This window comes from Callithrix jacchus, chromosome 2 (assembly GCF_049354715.1).
Source record: "Callithrix jacchus isolate 240 chromosome 2, calJac240_pri, whole genome shotgun sequence".
Lineage (NCBI taxonomy): Eukaryota > Metazoa > Chordata > Mammalia > Primates > Cebidae > Callithrix > Callithrix jacchus.
The window spans coordinates 90,224,944-90,245,211 of record NC_133503.1 but is presented as its reverse complement, the minus strand read 5'-3'; the positions used below and the strand labels follow the sequence as shown (position 1 = coordinate 90,245,211).

The 20,268-nt window shown below is 41.6% G+C and overlaps 1 protein-coding gene across 4 annotated transcripts in view; it reads left to right on the top strand.

The window, feature by feature from the left end:
• Positions 1 to 20,268, top strand: part of TNFAIP8 (TNF alpha induced protein 8) — a 123,336-nt gene that overhangs the window by 70,030 nt on the left and 33,038 nt on the right. Inside the window, exon 1 of one of the 4 annotated variants that reach the window (XM_002744670.7) lies at positions 13,649 to 13,751. The exons of the other annotated variants lie outside the window; for them this stretch is intronic. Coding sequence (XP_002744716.1) covers positions 13,721 to 13,751 — 31 coding nt within the window. The 5' untranslated portion in view covers positions 13,649 to 13,720. Of the gene's footprint in view, positions 1 to 13,648; positions 13,752 to 20,268 lie in introns of those variants that run through there. 4 annotated transcript variants of the gene reach the window in all.

Here is a 20,268-nt window from a genome sequence, read left to right as displayed (position 1 = left end):
TTCATAAATTATACTTATTATTTCTAAGGATATTAAAACATAGCTTAACATAAGCACATACATTGTTTGGTTCTATACTGGATTGTTGATTTAGAATTTGGGGCTATGGTCAAGTGGCATACTTTTTTCTTCCTCTGATTCAATTACAAGATATTAGAGACAATCAAAGTGCTGCCATTTTACATTCACAGATTAATTTCATCCATTAAAAAAATCAAATGACAAAATTAATTACACATCGTACAATGAGGGATTCCAAATTGGCTTTAGAAAACACAGTATGTTGTAAATGAAAAGAGTCTCTGAAGGGAAGCTCACTCCTAGGAGACTTGCTTAATAGAATGTTTATTGTCTACATGTCTTTAATAAAGAGGTGTCTGGAATTCCCATCTGGGATTTATTAGTGTAAATATTCAGGTGGTCCAGTGCAGGATGTTAGTTCCTAACTTAAAGGAAACAAAGTTTCCAATCTGAGGATGGTGAGATTGCTACTCTTTTACAGAGGACAGCTACTGCTGGTATCTTGCTTGTCCTGGAAATGCCATTAATTGAAATGGAATTTTGTTCAATCAGTGTTATGAACGATTCCTAAAGTAATTGTGGTGGGTTGATAGGTGGCTAGTAAGGTTGTCTCTGTAAAGATAAGCACAGTCTATTAGCTGAAGTCTGGAGTCCACTGGACTTCTACCGGGGATGTTTACATTTGCTCGGCGCTCTGTTTATGAGGATATCGAAGGATGTGCGTCCATTCTGTGCATGTTGTAAAAAAGAAGGTTTGCAGCTGTCAGATTTATTTTTTTCTTGGCTCCTTTTCTGATTTAATTTTTGTAAACTTGCTAGTTTTATGGATTGTAGAAGATTACTAACCTCAGTTCTCCAGATGTCATGCAAATTTTCTTGTCTTGTTTTCTTTCTCTGAAGATAGCAAATATTTATGTTCGTAGTTTCTTGTAAGGTAATTTTTGGGGAAAAGGAAATTAAGATTGTTCTTATGTGCTATCATAATTCTATATTATGAAATGATTAAATGATTATTTTATTAGCTATATAGTGCTTCACAAGTATCCAACATGTTTTGTGCTCTCTAGAAAGGAGAACAAACAAATGCAAGGTATAATCTTGTGTATTAAATAGCTTATGGAGGTGCCTCAGAAGACAACTAACATCAAGATTATCAACTTTAAGTATAGTACAAGTTCACTATAGAAGTATAGGTCCACTATGGGCTTCAATGGGCTTTTAAGAGGAGTTGGGACCTGAGTATGGCTTTGAGAAGGGTAAAAAGAGGATATAACCGCTGAAAAAATAGACCAGCAGCAGCTGTCCCCACTGTGTGGCCACACAGGGTGTCATGATTCATCATAAGGTTTGTCTCAAGTAATTTCCAGTTAATGAAAAAAGGTGTCAAAAATTTCTGAATGATTCCTTTTCAAATCACTCATATCTACGTGTGTGTGTGGGGGGGCATACATTCATGATTTTGCTTCTAGTAGCATCATTCACACGCACTTGCATTGCTCTTGCTTTCTTTGGGAGAGAGAGGTTGGTATTTCAGCAGTTATATTAGTCTGTTTTGTATTGCTATAAAGAAAAACCCGAGTCTGGGTGATTTATAAAGAAAAGAGGTTTATTTGGCTCATGATTCTGCAGGCTATACAAGCATGGCACCAGCATCTGCTCAGCTTCTATTAATACCTCAGGAAATTTTTCCTCATGGCAGAGGTGAAGAAGGGGCAGATGTGTCACATAGAGAGGGAGCAAGAGAGAGGGGAGGAGGTACCAGGCTCTTTTAAAGAACCAGCTCATGCATGAATTTACAGAGCAAGAACTCATTCATTACCATGGGGAGGTCACCAAGCCATTCATGAAAGATCCACCCCATGACCCCAACACCTCCTATCAGGGCCCACCTCCATCATTGGGGATGACATTTCAACATGAGACTTGGAAGGGACAAACATCCACAATAGCAGGCATCCTGGGAATGGGGCCTCACCCACAGCCTGTCCTATCAGTGTTGCCTTCATGGGTGCAAGGACTAAGGCAGCCAGTGGCAGGTATGAATTCACATAGTTTTAGCTTCAGTGAGCATTTGAATTTTCAACCCATGATCCTGTTTAAGGGAAACCAGCTTAAAATCTGTTAGGCCATGCTAACTAGAGATGATGGCTTTACTGACAGCTGCAGGAATGGAGAGAAAAAAAGGCCCTATCCAGGAAACATGTTGATGTGAGATTAGAAATAAGGGGGACAGAGCACCATAATGATAACTGTAAGATTTGTAGCCCCCCAGTGCCTAAATGAGAAAAACTTAATATTATAAAGAAATATATTTCTTTATATTATTAATTTATAATATTAATATTATAATATTAATATTAAGGCTCCATCTGTGCCTTCAGAGATACCCCTAGATAGGGCAAGCCTCAGGAACCCTCCAAGCAGACAGGTTCTAGTGGCAGCTGGAAACACGTGGGCTAGAGCAGAGCCTTCCAAATCTTCCTGACTCATGCACCCTTAGTGGTCTCAGTAATTTTTTTCATGCCATTTCTAGGACAAAAGAAATACTTAGCAGTTTCATTTGTTAAGTGCTTAGTTCCAAACAGCATAGTATTTCTGTATTATTAACTTTGTAGTTGTGAAAAAATAATACATATATATTGAAATATAAAAAAGTTTTTGTTACTCTTCATTTCTTTCTTCTTTTTCTTTTTTTTTTTCGGGTGTCTTGTATTGGAATACTCTTTATTTCTTAATGGAATGTATGTACCTGTTGGGCATTGCATATATTGGTCTGGGTGTAATGAGAATACAAAGTACACAATTATCTAAGGGAAAGTTTAAAATAAAGGTATATTAACTAGGAAAACAATGTGACAGTTCCTCAAAAAAATTAAAATTAGAATTACCATATGGTTTAGCAATTTTACTTCTGGGTACCTACTCAAAAGAATTGAAAAGTTGTCTCAGAGAGATATTTGTAAACCAATAGCCAAAAGTTGGTAGCAATCCCAGTGTCTGTCTACAGAAGAATGCATAAACAAAATATGAAATATACATACAATGGAATATCATCCAGCCTTAGAAAGGATGGAAAGTCTGACATGCTACCATATGGATGAATCTTGATGGTGTTAAGTGAGATAAGCCATCACAAAAAGACAAATACTCTTTCATTCCACTTATGTAAGTTACCTGGAGTAGTCAAATTTATAGAGACGAAAAGTAGAATGGTGGTTGCCAGGGACTGACAGGAGCAGAGAATGGTGAATTAGTCTTCAGTGGGTACAGAGTTTCAGTTTTGCAAGATGGAAAAAGTTCTAGAGATGGATGGTAGTGATGACTGCACAACAATGTGAATGTACTTAACGCTCCTGAACTGAACACTTAAATTAAAGTTGGTAAATTCTATCCTATATGTATTTTTTTACCACAATTTTTAAAAAATACAAAAGAAAACAAACTTAAGAAAAAGAGAAATAGTTATATATAATGGGGACTGGCTAATAGGAAGTAAAGAAAACTTTAAATAACAGGAATAGCAGATATAAGGAGCAGCCACTACCCATGGGTCTGATAGAGTACCCAACACATGCTTGTCTCCACTCCAGACCTTGCTGGAGAGGTGATGGCTGGCTGTGGCTCCCTGGCTAGCAGCAAAGTCACTGGGGTGCTGTGCTGGCAGAACTTGCTAGAAATCTGTCCTCTAAGATGCTGAGGAAAGCTATTCATGTGGAGGTTTCTCATTGGATGCACTGTGCTGTAAATCAACTGAGAGGGATGCCAGTGGAAGCTGCTGGAGGCTGGGAGGTGCTGACCATCATGTTCAGCTGGAGCCAGTTGCTGAAGAAGGTGTGGATGCTCTAGGAGCCATGCATGTTTGCAGCAGCCTGCAGAAAGGGTATACCAGAACCAGGGAGGAAAACTGCTTCTTTCTGCAATGTGTCTACAGTACTCTCCACAGATGAAGCTTAGAATGGTACCAGCTAGCAAAAGAAAAAATATGTAAAAGTCCCTTCTATGTCTTCACATAGTGGGTAATGATGGGTGAATTTTGAGCTATGTGTAAATTTATCACAGTTCCTCAGACTTTGAAACTGGATTGAATTGCCCTACCCTAATTTCCTGTTCCACATCGTTTTTCAACTAGTACTTGCTTTTTAACATAGTAACCGCCACCAGCCTAGCTTTGCAAAGAAATGATATTATCAAAAGGAAAATAACACAATCTCATGTTAAACTGTGAAACAGCTTGAAATAGTAATTCATGCAAGCATCTGAGAAATGTTGTATATTGCTGTGTTTCCCTCAAAGACAGAATATCCTGCATACCTCTGTGAGTTTGCTATAGTGCCCTGAGGTACACTGGCACATAATTTGGGAACCTCAGCGCTAAAATCATGTCTTTTTCAGCAACTCTTGACCACATCACTCTAACATATGAGATTGTAAGATGCTAATTTGGTTAAGAGTATGAGTCACGTGTAAAGTGAAAATTGTATGGGGTCAATATTATTTTAAAAAAACCTCTTCAGCAGTTTCCAGATTGGAGACTGATATACCATCTCCTATTAAGTATAAGACTCACTCCCACTGTTTTTTAAGCATTGAAACAGGTTGCTGTTTCTTTAAGACCAGATCATAGAGTTAGCTTGTCTTTCAGGCATTTTTCTGTGAAACAATACATAGCCTTAAACACAACATTCATCATCAGTGTGTGAGATGCTCACAGTATAAAAGTCCATGCAGAGACTAGAGGAAGAAAGGAAACAGCAAATTCCCAACTCCTTCTCATGATTACACTGTAGCATAAAATCTGTCTGATATGGGCTGTATATTATTGAAATTGAGTAAACTAATTGGTATATGATGGGGTTTTGCTGAGTTCAGTAGTAAAATATCTGTTGAAACAGACTTCAGATTGAAAACTTTGGTGAATTTTAGATATCCTGTTTCTACTAGGAAATTTATGGACTTAATATTATCTTTCTTAGGTACTCTGGCACATTGTTCAGGTGAGCAGTTTCTCAGAAAATGCATTCATTTTCACGATGCCTACAACTTGGTGAATCATAACTAGTACATATTTCTGCAGCTCTTCTTTAAGGAAAGGCTAACTTAATTTTGTAACCTATTCAAGAGGAAAAACTTCTGATCCATGCTTTTCACTGCTACCTTCAAAAATAACCTCCCATTTTCCCTGAAGCCCTGTTTGGATAAGTTCTGCTTCAGTTCACATTTTCACCACCTGCTGAGTTTGTCTGTTGAGTGTCAGTCTTGGCTACTCTCAGCTGCAAGCCTAGGTCAGCCTTTTCTGTCTCCTAAGCAGTTACCAGTTGGCACAATTGTTAATAGATTCTACCCACATCAGAAATTCTATGTGAAAATCAAATTATGGCAACTAGAAGTGGGTTAGACTTTCAAATAGATCTCAGACCAGGAATCTGTGGTCCTAATTCCACAAATGGAGAACTACGTTTGTCTTCTTTGTGGATTTCACATTTCAAATTTTGTTCAGAAAACTGAATAAAGCTCTAAACTGCTCAAATGCAGTCAAGTAAGGCCCATTACTCAACCTGTTTTGGCATTGTTTTCTACCCCCTTGGAGTGAGTGCACTGAGGAGAAAGATTATCACCGGGCGTCTGGGGCAGAGCTGCTTGCTTCTGAATGCTCATGATAATCAATAGCAGATGTGTGGCTAGCACTGGAAAGTTGCATAACTGTCTCACACTGAATTCAGCTACGTCAGCCAGCCAATGTGAGGGGTCTTCACTAGGTTGTTGAAAAATATTAATTTAGTTAAAAACCTATGTTTATCTCATCACAAAATTATTTCCTTGCTATAAGGATAAAGGCAGTGGTAGAGTGGAAATAATTTGACAATTACTGCCCTTGGACTTGAATTTCAGTTTGTTATATAGAGGAACTTTCTAGCAGGATGGAGATGGGGTTTTTGTTTCAAGGAGGGTGTCTCTTGTTGTCAAGGCAATTCTGGATGAATGTGTGTTGCCGGTGATGTGATAGGAGATTGCTTTACCAGCCAGGTAGAGGATTAGAGTAGACAACCTCTGGCCAGGTGCAGAGGCTCACACTTGTAATCCCAGCACTTTGGGAGGCTGAGGTAGGTGGGTCACCTGAGGTCAAGACCAGCCTGGCCAACATGATGAAACCACGTCTTTACTAAAAGTACAAAATTAGCCAGGCATGATGATGCATGTCAGTAATCCCAGCTACTCGGGAGGCTGAGGCAGGGGAATTGCTTGAACTTGGGAGGTGGGGGTTGCAGTGAGTCAAGATTGCACCATTGCACTCTAGACTAGGTGACAAGAGCAAAACTCCATCTCAAAAAAAAAAAAAAAAAAAAAAAAAGAGTAGACAACATCTAAGACTTCTTTCAAGCCTGAGTTTCCGCACTGTGATTTTTGACCCTTTTTCCTTCTCCTACTTTTCTAAAGGAAAGCTGTGGATGCCTTGGTCAGATGTGATTTCGTGCTCTCTTGGCCACCTCAGCCCTGCCTTTCCTCTTCTTCCTGCTGAATCCCTTCTGTGGCCACTCTTGTGCTGTTCCCATTCACCTGAGCACAGGAAAGAAATTTAGCCCTTTTGCTTTCATTTTCTATTGCTAGACCACACACATTAGATTGCCACACCTATCTGGCATATTGATAGAGCTAGCATTTAGGGCCTCCAAACAGACACTCTTAAACAACCTGGGACAATCTGGCCTTATTCATGATTATATTTGGAAAAGTGATGAGGGGACCCTCATGATTTTCAGTGTCCCATCATGTTCTTTACTGACTAAATCATTATAACAACCCTGTTAAATAGTGACATCATTCTTATTGTATAGTTGTGCAAACAAAAACACAGAGAGGTTAAATTTGCCCATTTTAGAGGAAATATTAGGAAATAAGAGGAAGAAAACTCATCTTAACGCAAATGAGGCACAGACGCTGCTTGTTCTGCTTATGGAGGTGGCCCGGGTCTCCCACCCGAGTCTGGTGTTCTTTTCCTTGCTCCTGGCAGCCCATGTCGGATGAGGCTTACTGAACTTTTAATTAAGGTCCTTACTGCACTTTTAATTTAAAACAATATTCATTAATTTAAAACAAGTTTCAAGCAGCTGAATAAATAGAAGCTATTGAATTTATAGCATATTTAAAGCATAGACTATCAGGAATTGAATGGCTTCAGTTTAAGGTTGTGATCAAATCATTTGAACAGGGAGATGTGATGATGGTTCAGTGCTAGAACCATGGCCAGCCATAAATTCTGTTGGGACTTTCCAATATTAGCAATCTTTGAGTTACTCCTCTGCAAAATAAAGGAGGACTTGGATTTTATAGGAGCGGTTTAATAGAGTGAGACTATCTGGATATAGGAGACAGGACGCTTAGTCTGCATTCATTGTGGTCTAAAGAACATTATTACTTAGTTTTGTGACCTAGAGCAAATAACATAACCTACATTTCTTTAATTATGTATCTGTAAAATGAGTATGATGACTCAAGGGGGCTAATTTGGGAGTCTAAATGAAACCTAATACAAGACATTATTGCTAAGTACATCCAGCCCTCCATATCTGTGCATTCCATATCCATGAATTCAGCATCTGTGGATTCAATCAACAGCAGATCAATAATATTCCAGGGGAAAAAAATTCCACAAAGTTCCAAAAAGCAAAACTTGAATTTGCCACTTCCCAGTATTGTGTTGAATTTGTGTGAATGAAGTGATATGTAGCCATTGTATTAGGAATTATAAGCAATCTAGAGATAATTTAAAACATATGGAATGATATATGTCCTTTATATGCAAATACCTTGTCATTTTATATGAGACTTGAGCATCTTTGGATTTTGGTATCCTTAATGGTCCTGGAACCAATTTCCCACAGACGCTGAAGAATGGCTGTGTTATAAAAGAAGGACTGTGGGTCATAAATTCTTCAAATAAAATTTTCTGACCTGACTTTGAGAGTATGCTTGTGTTTTATCATCTTCTAAAAGCTTTTTCACAAGAAAGATTTCTTAGGAGAGAAATAACAATGAAAGCCTAGGAAACAAGCACATCTGAGATGTATTGTTTGTCTCCCTATGTGTGCTCATTTCTGACACCAGCACTTCTTCCCAATCTCTCAGATTTAGGCACTCACATCCAGAGCACTAGTGAACATGTAGAATTTATGGGAGAGGTCACTGGGCAGATTGAAGAGAGAGATTACCCATAACTTCACACTCCCAGGACCTGACCACCAGTGGCTTTCTCCCTCCCTCATCTGCACACGCATCCTCAGCATCTTCCTTTCATGTGGTTCTGCCCCAGCCCACCTCGGCCTCCTCAGCCTCATCTCACTCAGTGCAGATGGTCCCTGGCTTACAAAATTTTAACTCTATGTATATGTGTGCATGTGTAGAGTGTGTGTGTGTGTATGTGTGTGTAGAGAGGGGTCTGACTCTTGCCCAGGCTGGAATTCAGTATGTGGTCATAGCTTATGGTAGCCTTGAACTCCAGGGCTCAAGTGATCCTCCTGCCTCAGTCTCCCAAGTGGCTGAGACTACAGGCATGTGCCACCATACTTGGTTAATCTTTTTAAAATTTTTTGTAGAGTTAGAGTCTTGCTTTGTTGTTCAAGCTGGTCTCAAACTTCTGGTCTCAAGCTATCCTTGCACTTCAGTCTCCCAAAGTGCTGGGATTAAATGTGTGAGGCAGTGTGCCCAGACTGACTCTATTTGTATTTTACTAAAAGTGATACACATTCAGTAGAAACTATACCTTGAACACCCATACAACCATTCTGTTTTTTTACTTTTAGTATACGGTTAAAAAATTACATGATATAGTCAACATTTTATTATAAAATAGGCTTTGTACTAGATAATTTTGCCTAACTGTAGGCTAATGTAAGTGTTCTGAACACATTTAAGGTGGGGTAGGCTAAGCTATGGGTTAGGTGTATTAAATATATTTTCATCTTAGGATGATTTTATCCTGATGTAGGCCCATCACTAAGTTGAGGCACATCTGTACTCATCACTTAAAGCCACTTGAGGCACAGAGCTTGACCTGCAAAGGTGCATAAATGACTCCACTGTCCTTCGAACATCTCCTTCTTCAATTCTAGTAAATAAAATTTTCTTAAGGCTAAGAGAGACAAATAACCTGGGCCAGGGAGGGGCCGTGGAGAGATATCCACTATGGCTTATGTTAGGTAAAGGTAAACATGTCTGACGATAATATGAAGAACTCAAAGCCTGCAGGCCTAACTAGGGGAGAGACCAAGACACAGATCTCTCCTACATATGAAGAAACAGGAGTGAGAGACAACTTTTTACATAGATCGTGGAAGCCTTTGAAGACATTCAAGGGTGTAGACAAAAGTGATACTAGAAAAGTTGAAGAAGATCTCAAAGTCAAATAAAAGCAAGCAGATTGAGCCTCATATCAACAGGACAAGAAAAAAAAAAGACCATTTTGGTGACCTGACGTTCTTGGGAACTAGAGGCTGTAGGTGCGTAACTAGTTTACAAAGATACTTCATATTTTTCACTGCAGAGAACATAACATTCTTGAATATGAGTGGAATATGCGATACCTCCTGATGAAAACGGTATCTGTCTTCCCAGTCTGTTGGCCTTCTAATTTGTGTGAGTCTGAAAACTCACTGATCTCCCCTTTCCTTAACAGACATCTGGGGAGCTATGAGCAAAAGGCCTAAAAGTCTAGGCCTTAAAAAAATTTTTTTAACAGCTTTATTTAAGGCATAATTTGGAAAGAGATTTTTCTGCTGCTCTGTGATAAAGTTCAGTTGAGAGTTAGTGTTAATAAACCTTCCTTAGAACTAAGGTGACTTGGAAGGCCAGGCGCGGTGGCTCACGCCCATAATCCCAGCACTTTGGGAGGCCGAGGCGGGTGGATCATGAGGTCAAAAGATCGAGACCATTGTGGTCAACATGGTGAAACCCCATCTCTACTAAAAATACAAAAATTAGCTGGGCATGGTGGTGCACGCCTGTAGTCCCAACTACTTGGGAGGCTGAGGCAGGAGAACTGCTTGAACCCAGAAGGCGGAGGTTGCGGTGAGCCGAGATTGTGCCATTGCACTCCAGTCTGGGTAACAACCACGAAACTCCATCTCAAAAAAAAAAAAAAAAAAAAAGAACTAAGGTGACTTGGAAAGTTGAGTTCTTTAGGTTTGTGGTGAAAATTAACAAAATTATATCAATAATCTCCAGGTGAGTAGAATCCATTTACATAGGACACATACAAACATTTGATTATACCTCAATGAAATGAATAAACATTCAGAATCTTGGCCAACATTTTCATTCTTCCATCTTGACACAAAAGGTGGGAGATCCTTAGTAGACACTTGTAGGAGTTCAACATAGTATCTAAGTACAGTTTGTTATTAAATTGAAGTGTTGCTAACTTAGTTGCAATTTTATATCAGGAGGTTGGTAATAGATTTTTGGTATGACTTCCACACATGTCGCCATGTGAAGGATGTTGGGGTGTTTCTTAAACATACAAGAATGAACAGTCCCACCTACTGGGGAGAACAAATCATTATGATGTACTGGACCACTATTCACTGGGGCTAAGAAGTAAGTTATCCCCTTTTGAATAAAAGCATAACAAAATCAAGATGACCTAGTATATATCGAAGCACAGCAGAAGGCCAAGGGGAGCCCTAGAGAATCAGCTGCCCTTTGTCAAAATGTTGCAGGATAGGGGTATGGGGCAGTGTAGCTTGCCCAGAGCAGATGGCTTTGAGGTTGTACAGGAGACTGAGGAAAGTCCTTACTCACATAAAGCCTTTTTTAAAATAAGCTGAGCATTCATTGCTCTTGAGCTAAATCAGAACATTCTTCCCCAAGGTGACTGCTTGCTTGCATTTACATACAAAGGAAGTTTCTCTCCAGGCTTCCTGAGGCTGGTGGTGAATGTTTAAATATCAGTGGAGCTGGTAACATGAATTTAAAATGAATTACAAGGCTGATGTGGGGGCACTTGAACTGTTCATTCAGCAGTTGTAAAATAAGTAGCACATCGAAGGACGTGTATTTTAACATAGTTTATGTGGTTTGTGCACAGTTGGACTTGCAAAATGAAATTTAATAAATATTTCTTACGAGGGTACTTTCTAAAAGAAGAGAGTGAAAGTAATTCTGCTGTGTGCCGGCAGATTGGGCTTGAAATTTGGGTTGTCTGGATTTGCATAATCATCACCTTGAAAAGGTGTTGCTTTATCCCAATTATAGATCAGTGGAAGCTCTCTTGTGTAGCACACAGCCCTGGTGAGATCCCTGGTGGACTACCTGTGGACATCTGGGTTCCAGTGAGGAAGGGCAAGGATAGATGGTATAGGGAGACAGGGAGCAGAATAATGACTTGGGCAGGACAGGAAAGGCCACTTGTGACTGGTGAGGGAGCATTTCTTTGGGTTCAGAATGATCCTTATCTCAGGGTATCTCCCCATAAGTCTGAGATTACCGAGTGCAAGGTATACACATCAGCAGCTCCTGACTCAAGGTGTGTGGCAGAGGGGACCATGAAGTTAACCGTGATTTTTGGAAGGGTGCAGCCTGTTACCCTTTTGTTGGCAAGGTCAGTTTCTGGAAGGCTCCACAACTCTTGATATTTTCCAGATGTTTTTCCTCTTCTCCCCTCTCTGGCTGACTATGTCTTCCTCCCTTCATCCTACTCTTTCAGTGAAATTGAGATAACATGTTAGAATCTTGGGCATGTTAGAATCTCTCAGCAGTAGGAAGATTTAATATCTAGACCCCTTAGATTAATATTTATAATAGCCTTCACTGCTTGTGAGTAGCATAAGCACACTTTTCTGTTCAAACTCAATACTTAAATAAAACCCGAATATCTTCTATAAAAATTTACTTTTAATGGTACAATAGTTAGTAATAATCCATGTAGTCCTTATGGTTTTCAAATCCCTTTTTGCTTATATTACCTTTTAAGATAATATAATACAGACATAAATCTATGAAGTAATACTTTTTTTTTTTGAGACAGAGTTTCGCTCTTGTTGCCCAAGTTGGAGTGCAATGGTGTGGTCTCGGATCACCCCAACCTCCACCTCCTGGATTCAAGCGCTTCTCCTACCTCAGCCTCCAGAGTAGCTGGGATTGCAGGCATACACCACCGTGCCCAGCTAATTTTTTATTTTTAGTTATAGAGATGGGGTTTCTCCATGTTGTTGAGGCTGGTTTTGAACTCCTGACCTCAGGTGATCTGCCTGCCTTGGCCTCCCAAAGTGCTGGGATTACAGGAGTGAGCAACCGTGCCCGGCCAATACTATTTTTATCTTCATTTTACAGATAAGGAACCGGAGGCTCAGAGAGGTTAATTTCCATAAAGTCATACAAATAATAAATGGCAGAACTGGATTTAAATTCAGACTCCTTCAATCCATGTCTTCTGTTTGTTCTTTTCACGAAATTTGCCTTAGTGTTTCTATTGGTTTTTTGCCTATACAAAATGGGAAATGAAGAAAAAGAGACGAGCTGGAAAGTAAATTTGTCAAAAGAATATAATTTTTCTCATTTTCTGAGCGGATCTTTCAGATATATTATTTGAGGACTTTTTGCCTGAGACTGGCAATAAAACAAGTGTTCTACAAAACACCTGCATAAGACAGGTTTATCAGTGGCTGCTTTTGTCCCTGCTTTGCAGAGGGAAAACCAAGGCTCCACAGAGCTAAGGGGACTTTTCTGCTCAGCCAATTTGTAGGACCCTGTGTGCCAGACCACGGGGGCAGAATTGAGGTTTGTTCTGAAGGCTCTCCAAGTTCTTTATTCTATCAGCATTTCAAACCCTGAAAACCTCCCCTTTGGGATTTTGAAGGAATTCATCCCCTGTTGTTAGGGTAGCAGGGTGGGAACCATGCTCTCCCCCTGAGGAAAGGCCCTTTGGAGTAACTGCTGCAGTGATCACCTGGGCTGGGGTTGGAGTAACAGCGGTCGCTTGGGGCTATGCTGAATGAGTAAGCAGCCTCTTCTGTTTCTGCTGTGCAAAGGTAAGGGTGGAGGCCGCGCCACTTTCTTCAAAAGGCCCGGCTCTGGGACTTGTGAAGTTGTGCTCTGTGAAGATGGGTGATTTCCATGTGACTTTCCTACAAAAATAACGTGCAATACCCAAGCAGTTTTAAAATCCGTAATTTTTGGCGTGCAAGACTCCAAGACAGAAAGTCAAATGGGCATCAAAAAAATGTAATCCAAAAATACAGAAGCATTGCTTCTACCGTATATGCATTTATGTAAAACGTGTGCTCTGAGATGAGACTTTTTTCTTTGTTATACCTTTTTTTCCGCCCGACTGGTGCGTTTGCTGACGGCCCCCCTAGGCCCTGCGTCTCGGGAGAGTCGGCTGCCGTCTGGGCCTGCGCCCCACCTGCGTGCGCCCGGGCCGAGCCAGCCTAGCCAGGTCGCCTCCGCCCCGCGGCCGGCCCGAGCGCGCGGCTCCGGGGGCGGACTCCCGCCGCCCAGCTGAGACGCGATTCGTCACTCTTGCAGAACTTTCCCCCTGAAAATCCCTGCACCAGAACCAGCTCTCCCGCCCCGGGGAGGTTTTGATTTTAGTGGCTTTCCTTCCTTTTATTTTCCGTCGTGCGAGGATTTCGCTGCAGAGCGTACTTGCAGCTAGTTCGAGTACTTGTCAGCAGTAATCGCCCCTGCAGCTAGTTACGCTGACACTATGCACTCTGAAGGAGAAGAATCCAAGGAAGGTAGGATTCTGGTTTCTCCTAGGGGCCCGCCAATTTCTGCGGAGGAATTTTGAGGAAGGCAGTGGTGGTAGGAGCAGATGGGGTTTTAAAGTGAGCGGTAGGCACTTTGTCCGCTTCCCCTGCGCCTTCGCAGCCCAGTTGGAGCTGGATGAGCGGAGCCCAGTACTCATCTCTGGCTCCCATCTCCCCTGGCAGCGGTTCAGAGGGGAGGGGAGAAGAGTCGGACCTAGTTCAGCCAGCCCACTAAAGTCTGCTTTTTAGCTTTCTCTGGAAACGAAAGAGCCCCACTTGGACTCCACGAATGCAAAATGTGCTTGGAAAAGGGCTGCCTGCCTGCATCAGAACGACTAAAAGCGGGATCCCCTGAAGAGCCCTGAGTGGAGGGTCCCTTGAAAAGGGGTTTTAGAAATCAGAAACGCTATATGTTTCCGGCTAAAAGGGGAAGCTGAGTGAGGAGAAGTGAAAGATCTATATTTGAGAAATAGTTTTTTTTTTTTTTTTCATTGCTAGTTTTTCATCATTGAGTTCGTTGGGGTTTAAGGGGGCTGAAAGATATGAGGGGATCCTTGTGCAGCTTGAAACTGAGGAGAGTGTGTTTCTAACTTTGCAAAAGCAAAAGGTTTCATTTACTCTTAGCAGAGAACGGGTGACAGGGCTGGAAAAGCTCCAACCAAAACACAATTATACGCTGCTGTTAGTTTGGGGAGTTTATTTGTGTGTGAGTGTTTGTATGCTTTGTTCCCTGAAACTTTATGTATACAAAAGTCCTCTTGTAAGTGGGGGGTGGGAGTGAGGGTGGTTGAGGAAAATTAGAGAGTAAGAAGGGAGACTGTTGAAGATTGTGAAATCCTCTTTTCATGTTGTCTTTTGGAAAGCTGGTTAATTTCAAGTCAATCACAGCAGCTCTGGTAGACCGGAGGAGCAGCCCCATCATTTCTCCATTTGGTAGACACCAGTTAGGAAGAGTCCTTGAAATTTGTCCTCTTCTGCCTTTTACTGATTCCACTCCCAGAGTAAAGCTTTGTGTTTCACAATGTAGTCTCTGTGGGCTCACGTTTACCTTATTATGCTGGCTGAGGGAAACAGTCAATAAAAAGGAGGCTTGTTTAATAGAAATATGTGGTTGGCATGAATGAAAAACGGCAGCCAGGAGCATTGTTTCTGAGCTTGATGTGGAGCATGGGGGAAGTAATGTTTTCCTGCCGTGGCCTCTGTTCTGATGGAACTGTGTGCTGATAGATGCTTTTCTTTTCTATGTCTTTATAACATCAATGTATTGAAAGTCAAAGGTAGTTGAAGGCAAACAGGAACCAGGCTGAGAGAACTCTGTGAATTACAAGTAGAACTCAAGTTGGTGTTTTCTCCCAGGTGTGTTTTCCCTGTCTTTTGGGAAAGAGGTAGTGGGAGAGAAAGTGGAATAACAGTATCCCAAAGTATGTATTATACATTCCCCTAGCAACATTACAGTCTTCCCTCCTCAAGGGCCCGGGTCTCTGGTGATAAGTTTGGATGCAGCCTGCAAACTGGTCTGTGAAGAGGTTAACGGGGCTCCCTCTGCTTGTGCCTCACCTTCCCTCCACTTGCCATCATTTACATTCTGCAGCTCAGCCACAAATAATCTGGCTCTTTGCTTTTTAATCTGAGGTACTAGAATTTTAAATTGTTAGTAATTAGGGTGGGATATAGAATAACTCTTGAGGGAGATTGAACACTTTATTAACCAGATAGAATCATCATAGCTTCTGCCAGGAAATAGAGGATGGTTTTCTGTGTGTTTTGCATGTGTTTCTCCAAGGCCAGTTTATTGGCTGTAGTCTAGAACCATCCGGTTAGCTACCATTACTCAGATGTCTATGAAGGGAGCTATGTTGTGTAAATAACTCAGTTACCTTCTCTATCATTAGTAATCCATTTCCTCGTATACGTAGCTTTTCTTTTTCTCCTCTTGGTGAACTTACGTATCTCATTTAGTGTGAGGTCACCACGAGTTTTTTTTTTGAGACAGTTTCATACTGTTGGCTGGGCTGGAGTGCAGTGGCATGTTCTCAGCTCATTGCAACCTTTGACTCCCAGGTTCAAGTGATTCTTCTGCCTCAGCCTCCCAAATAGTTGGGATTGTAGGTGCCTGCCACCATGTTAGGCTAATTTTTTGTATTTTTAGTAGAGACTAGGTTTCACTATGTTAGCCAGGCTGGTTCAAACTCCTGACCTCGCACCATGAGTTCTTAAGAACGTCTGTATTGCAAGAAAACTGCCTTTGGATGCTTCATGCCTGATTCGCTGTAAGGGAAGATACTTTTAAGTCAATGTCTGTATTGCAAGAAAACTGCCTTTGGCTACTTCATGCCTAATTTGCTGTAAGGAGAGATACTTTTAAGTCATTTTTCTGAACTGCAATGAGGGACTATATACTTTGGGGTTGAATCTGAAAAAAATATCAAGTCAGATTCAGAAGATTTTGGAGGCCAGCGTATTTTCGCATATGAGTGAATGTAGAAGCAAATGATTGGGGATATTTTTAAGCCATCAGAGCTTAAAACGTACTTGACTGTGTGCCAGGGGTGCTGGATCTTTGTCCTCAGCCTATAGCCACCTCCTAAAGAATTGATTTAATTTTTCCTGCTTACCAGTGAATAGGTGATTATGCTTGAGTATTAAACAGAGAAAAATAATCCAGGCCTTGCTTTATTAAAAACTGAATGAGTTTAAATTATTCAGATATAGAATGAGTAGGAAAGAAGGGGAAATGAAGGAAGAAACTCACTTTACTGAAAAGGTGACTACCATTAAAAAGAGGATATCAACAGTTTCTAGTGGATGGGGCTTCCTGAGGAGATAGTGTGATAGCCATGTATGTGACATTTAGTTTCTTCCTGAGTAAATTGCTTAAGTTTTAAGTAGTTAAAGTGAGTGGCAGTTGAAATCTCTGAGAATCTTTCTAGTGCTAAGCATCAAGGCATCCAGGGCTCCTTTGCTCTGGTTGTCGAAGCTTTGGTACCAGAAATTGAGAAAGCCATTGTTAAGGGTGGGTGAGGTGTCACTTTGTGAGGACTTCGAAAAGAATGAGGGTTGAGTGGTGAGTGAGTCTGACTCACTCCTCCATTGCCCGTAGTAGCCATTTTCTGCCACTGTCTCATGCAGTTCTTACTCTCATGCCTCACCAGGCCTGCTATTTCACAAAGAAAACGGTAGCCATTAGATAATTCCCTCAACTTCCCACTCCCAGACTGACAGACTCATCTTCATCCACACCTACCCTCCCCTGTCTGTGGAACAGGTGTCATTCCTACTGTAGAACACCCCACCTTCCATCTTGGGCTCCTCCTGCACCAGTCAGCCCAAGTCTTTCCTGGCTCCTTCTTTTCTGCATACAGATGAGCTCAACCTAGAAGCTCCCCATTGTAGGACGCTGGCACTTGCCGGTCTTCCTGCCCAAAATATCCTTCTCTCCACCTGACCTCCTTTTCTTGGTCAGCTCCTTAGAGAGGCTTTTTCTGAACCTAAACTCACATTCCCTGTCACCCTCTCTCAGAGCACCTGTTCCTTTCCTTGCTGGCTCTCACCACACTGTTAACATCTCTTCTAGACCACAAGCTCTCCAGGCAAAAACAATGTCTGTTTTATTACTTGCTATATCTCTAGGACCTACACAGTAAGAGGTGCTCATTAAATGGTGTAGATTTAATGAATGAATGGTCTCTATTCTTTAAAGTTAATCCTTGTCCAAAAAAAGTTTGGTTGTTCCATAGTGGTGATTAATATCCTCTTCTGTAATAAAGAATCCCAATGATAATTGTATCAGCTACCACACCGTCTCGTGTTCTGTTTTAACCTCATGTGGTGTGGCAGCTTATATAATATTATTCAGCACTAAGGACTATTTTATAAGTATTCCCCCCATTCCTGCCCTTCCCCAGATGGGAAGCTTTGCAGAGGGAATGAAGAGGAAAGGAGCTTAAAGCAGTGGTTCAGCTCTGATGAAACCAAGGGGTGCAGCTGACCTTGATGTCATACATAATGTAAAAGGTACCGCATATGCTCTTAAACACCGGCCTTTAACGTGCTTATGTTTCCTTTTATGTAGTCATTAGCCTTGGAGTATGGTGTGCTGACAAGGGCTGAAGGTGGAAAATCCATTTAGAGATCTGTCATACTCTCCTTTACAGTGGACATCACTTCATAACTTGGCATTGTCAGACACCTCCAGCTCTGTAAACTTAAATGCCTTTGGAGCTTTTATCCCCTCACTTCTGAAATTTTATAATATTGAATATGCGTCCTACCTTTCTTGCCCCTAGATTATGCCATTGCACAGTCAGGATTACATGGACCATTAACTTTTCTGCTCCTGGCTATTGGTGATCCAGGAAGTAGCCAAAAATTGGTAAGTGAAAGAGAATGCAGTAGGCCCAGCCTGGGTGACAAGAGTGAAACTCCATCTCAAATAAATAAACAAATAAATTACATTTTAAAAATAAGACATTGTGATATAAAATTTAGCTCTGCAAGTAGATCCTATTAGATTCTGGGTTTTGAAAGTTGTAGACCAAGTGAGAGGCAGGTAAACAGTAAGCTCACTTGTTTTCATTCCTTTGAGCATGTCATTCAGGAAAAATTAGTTGTTGAGGGTGCTGGTTGGATAGAGACACTCTTCTTTGGGGAGAAGGTGTGTTTGTGTGTGGGCGGGAAACGAATCAGCATTCTGGCACAGAATGTGCTGTTGCAAGAGCAGATGGACATATCACAGCCTCACTTTCCCTGGAGCACGTTGCAACAGGCCTGGTACATTCTGGGAGTCAGAACACCTTTCTCAGGAAGCAGTTGTGGGGCTGCAGCCCACTGCTCCCCCAGCCAGTGACCAAGATATCTGAAAGAACAGTTGCTTACATTTTGTTCTAAGGGTTTATAAACCTTGAAGAAGAGGCACAGGGCTGTAGTCTGTCTGAGTGACTAACTGTTGAGTTGGGAGTAAATTGCCTAAGGGAGTGTTCCCCTGGGAATCTCTAAGACTGTGTAAAGCCTGTTAGTTATGCTGGTACCTTACGGTATTTATGGGTTTGAAGATGGGGGAGGGGAGGATTTGTGTTTATGTATATAGTATCATCTGTGAACTTAATGGTAATACATTCTCCAGCTTTGTAGTGCATATTAGTTAATTTTATAAGTAACTAGGAACAGAGCTTCTTCTAAGAAGGTGATGAAGCAAAGAGGTTACAAAACAGAATTCCCTACATGCCTCTGGTAGCTTTAGGCGCGTGAAGCCACAAGACTGCATTTGTTGAAGTCAGGGTTGACTGTCAAGAAGTGAATAAGCAGTTCATGAACTTTCCTTCCAGTTTGACATGCCGTTTATGCTTGATGCCAGTTCACCTGGCTCCGCTATGTGTTTTCATGTGGCCTACTAAGCCAGGCTGAGAAGCTGGGGACCAGAGCTGTCCCCAGAGACACAGGCTGTTCTGCCTTCCATGGACAATCCTGTAGACCCCTGCTTCCAGGTTACAGCCCCTCCCCCTTGCCTGCTGCTGCCTTCTTTGGGCCTCAGAAACTCCTAGCAACAAATGTTAAGTGAACTAGTACCTCCTCTGCAGGGCCTGGGGAAGCAAAAATGTGTTTGTAGATAACCCCATCTTCCCAGAATTTTTGGTTCAGGGCATCACACACAGCACATGTGCATCCATAGGACAAAAATACATGATGGAGAGGGATGAGAACAGCATCAGAGGATCAGACAGCGGACCATATGAAAATCTAGAAGAGGGAATATTCACCAAAAGTTAGGACAACAGTGACTTCACAGAGGGGTAACTTGTATTCCAACTAGATCCTTTAAGAAAATTGATAGGAGAAAAGAAAGTGTGATTGACAGGGAACCTGCCTGTGCTGTGCACTGGGATCAGGAAGAAAGTCTACAGAACTGTGGAGAGCAGTGTTTATGGAGGGCATTGGTGGTGATGTTGTAGTGGTACATGGGGCCAGACTAGAAGCTGGGCCTTCCCGGGGGGACACTGTATATAGGCAACAGATAAGACCCTGGGAGTCAGGAGACTGATCCTACATGCCTTTGTTCCTGGTTGTCTGTGCAACTTTCATTGGCCACTTAATCTTTCTGAAGGTCAGTTTCCCCATTGGAAAAATTAAGGCTAGGCACAATGGCTCACACCTATAATTACAGCACTTTGAGATGTTAAAGGAGGTGGGTCAGTTGAAGCCAGGAGTTCAAGACCAGCCTGGGCAACAGAGTAAGAACCCATATCTCTACAAAAAAAAAAAAAAAAAAAAAAGGTAAAATTAGCTACAGTGGAATGTACCTGTAGTCCCAGCTCCTTGGGAGAGCCAGGAAGATCACTTGAGCCCAGGAGTTCAAGGCTACAGTGAGGTATGGTTGTACCATTGCATTCCAGCCTGGGTGTCAGAGCAAGACTCTGAGAAAGAAAGGAAGGAAGGAGGGAGGGAGGGAGGGAGGAAAAATGGAAGGAAGGAAGGAAGGAGTCTTTTAGGAATACCAAGCTGGCAAGAA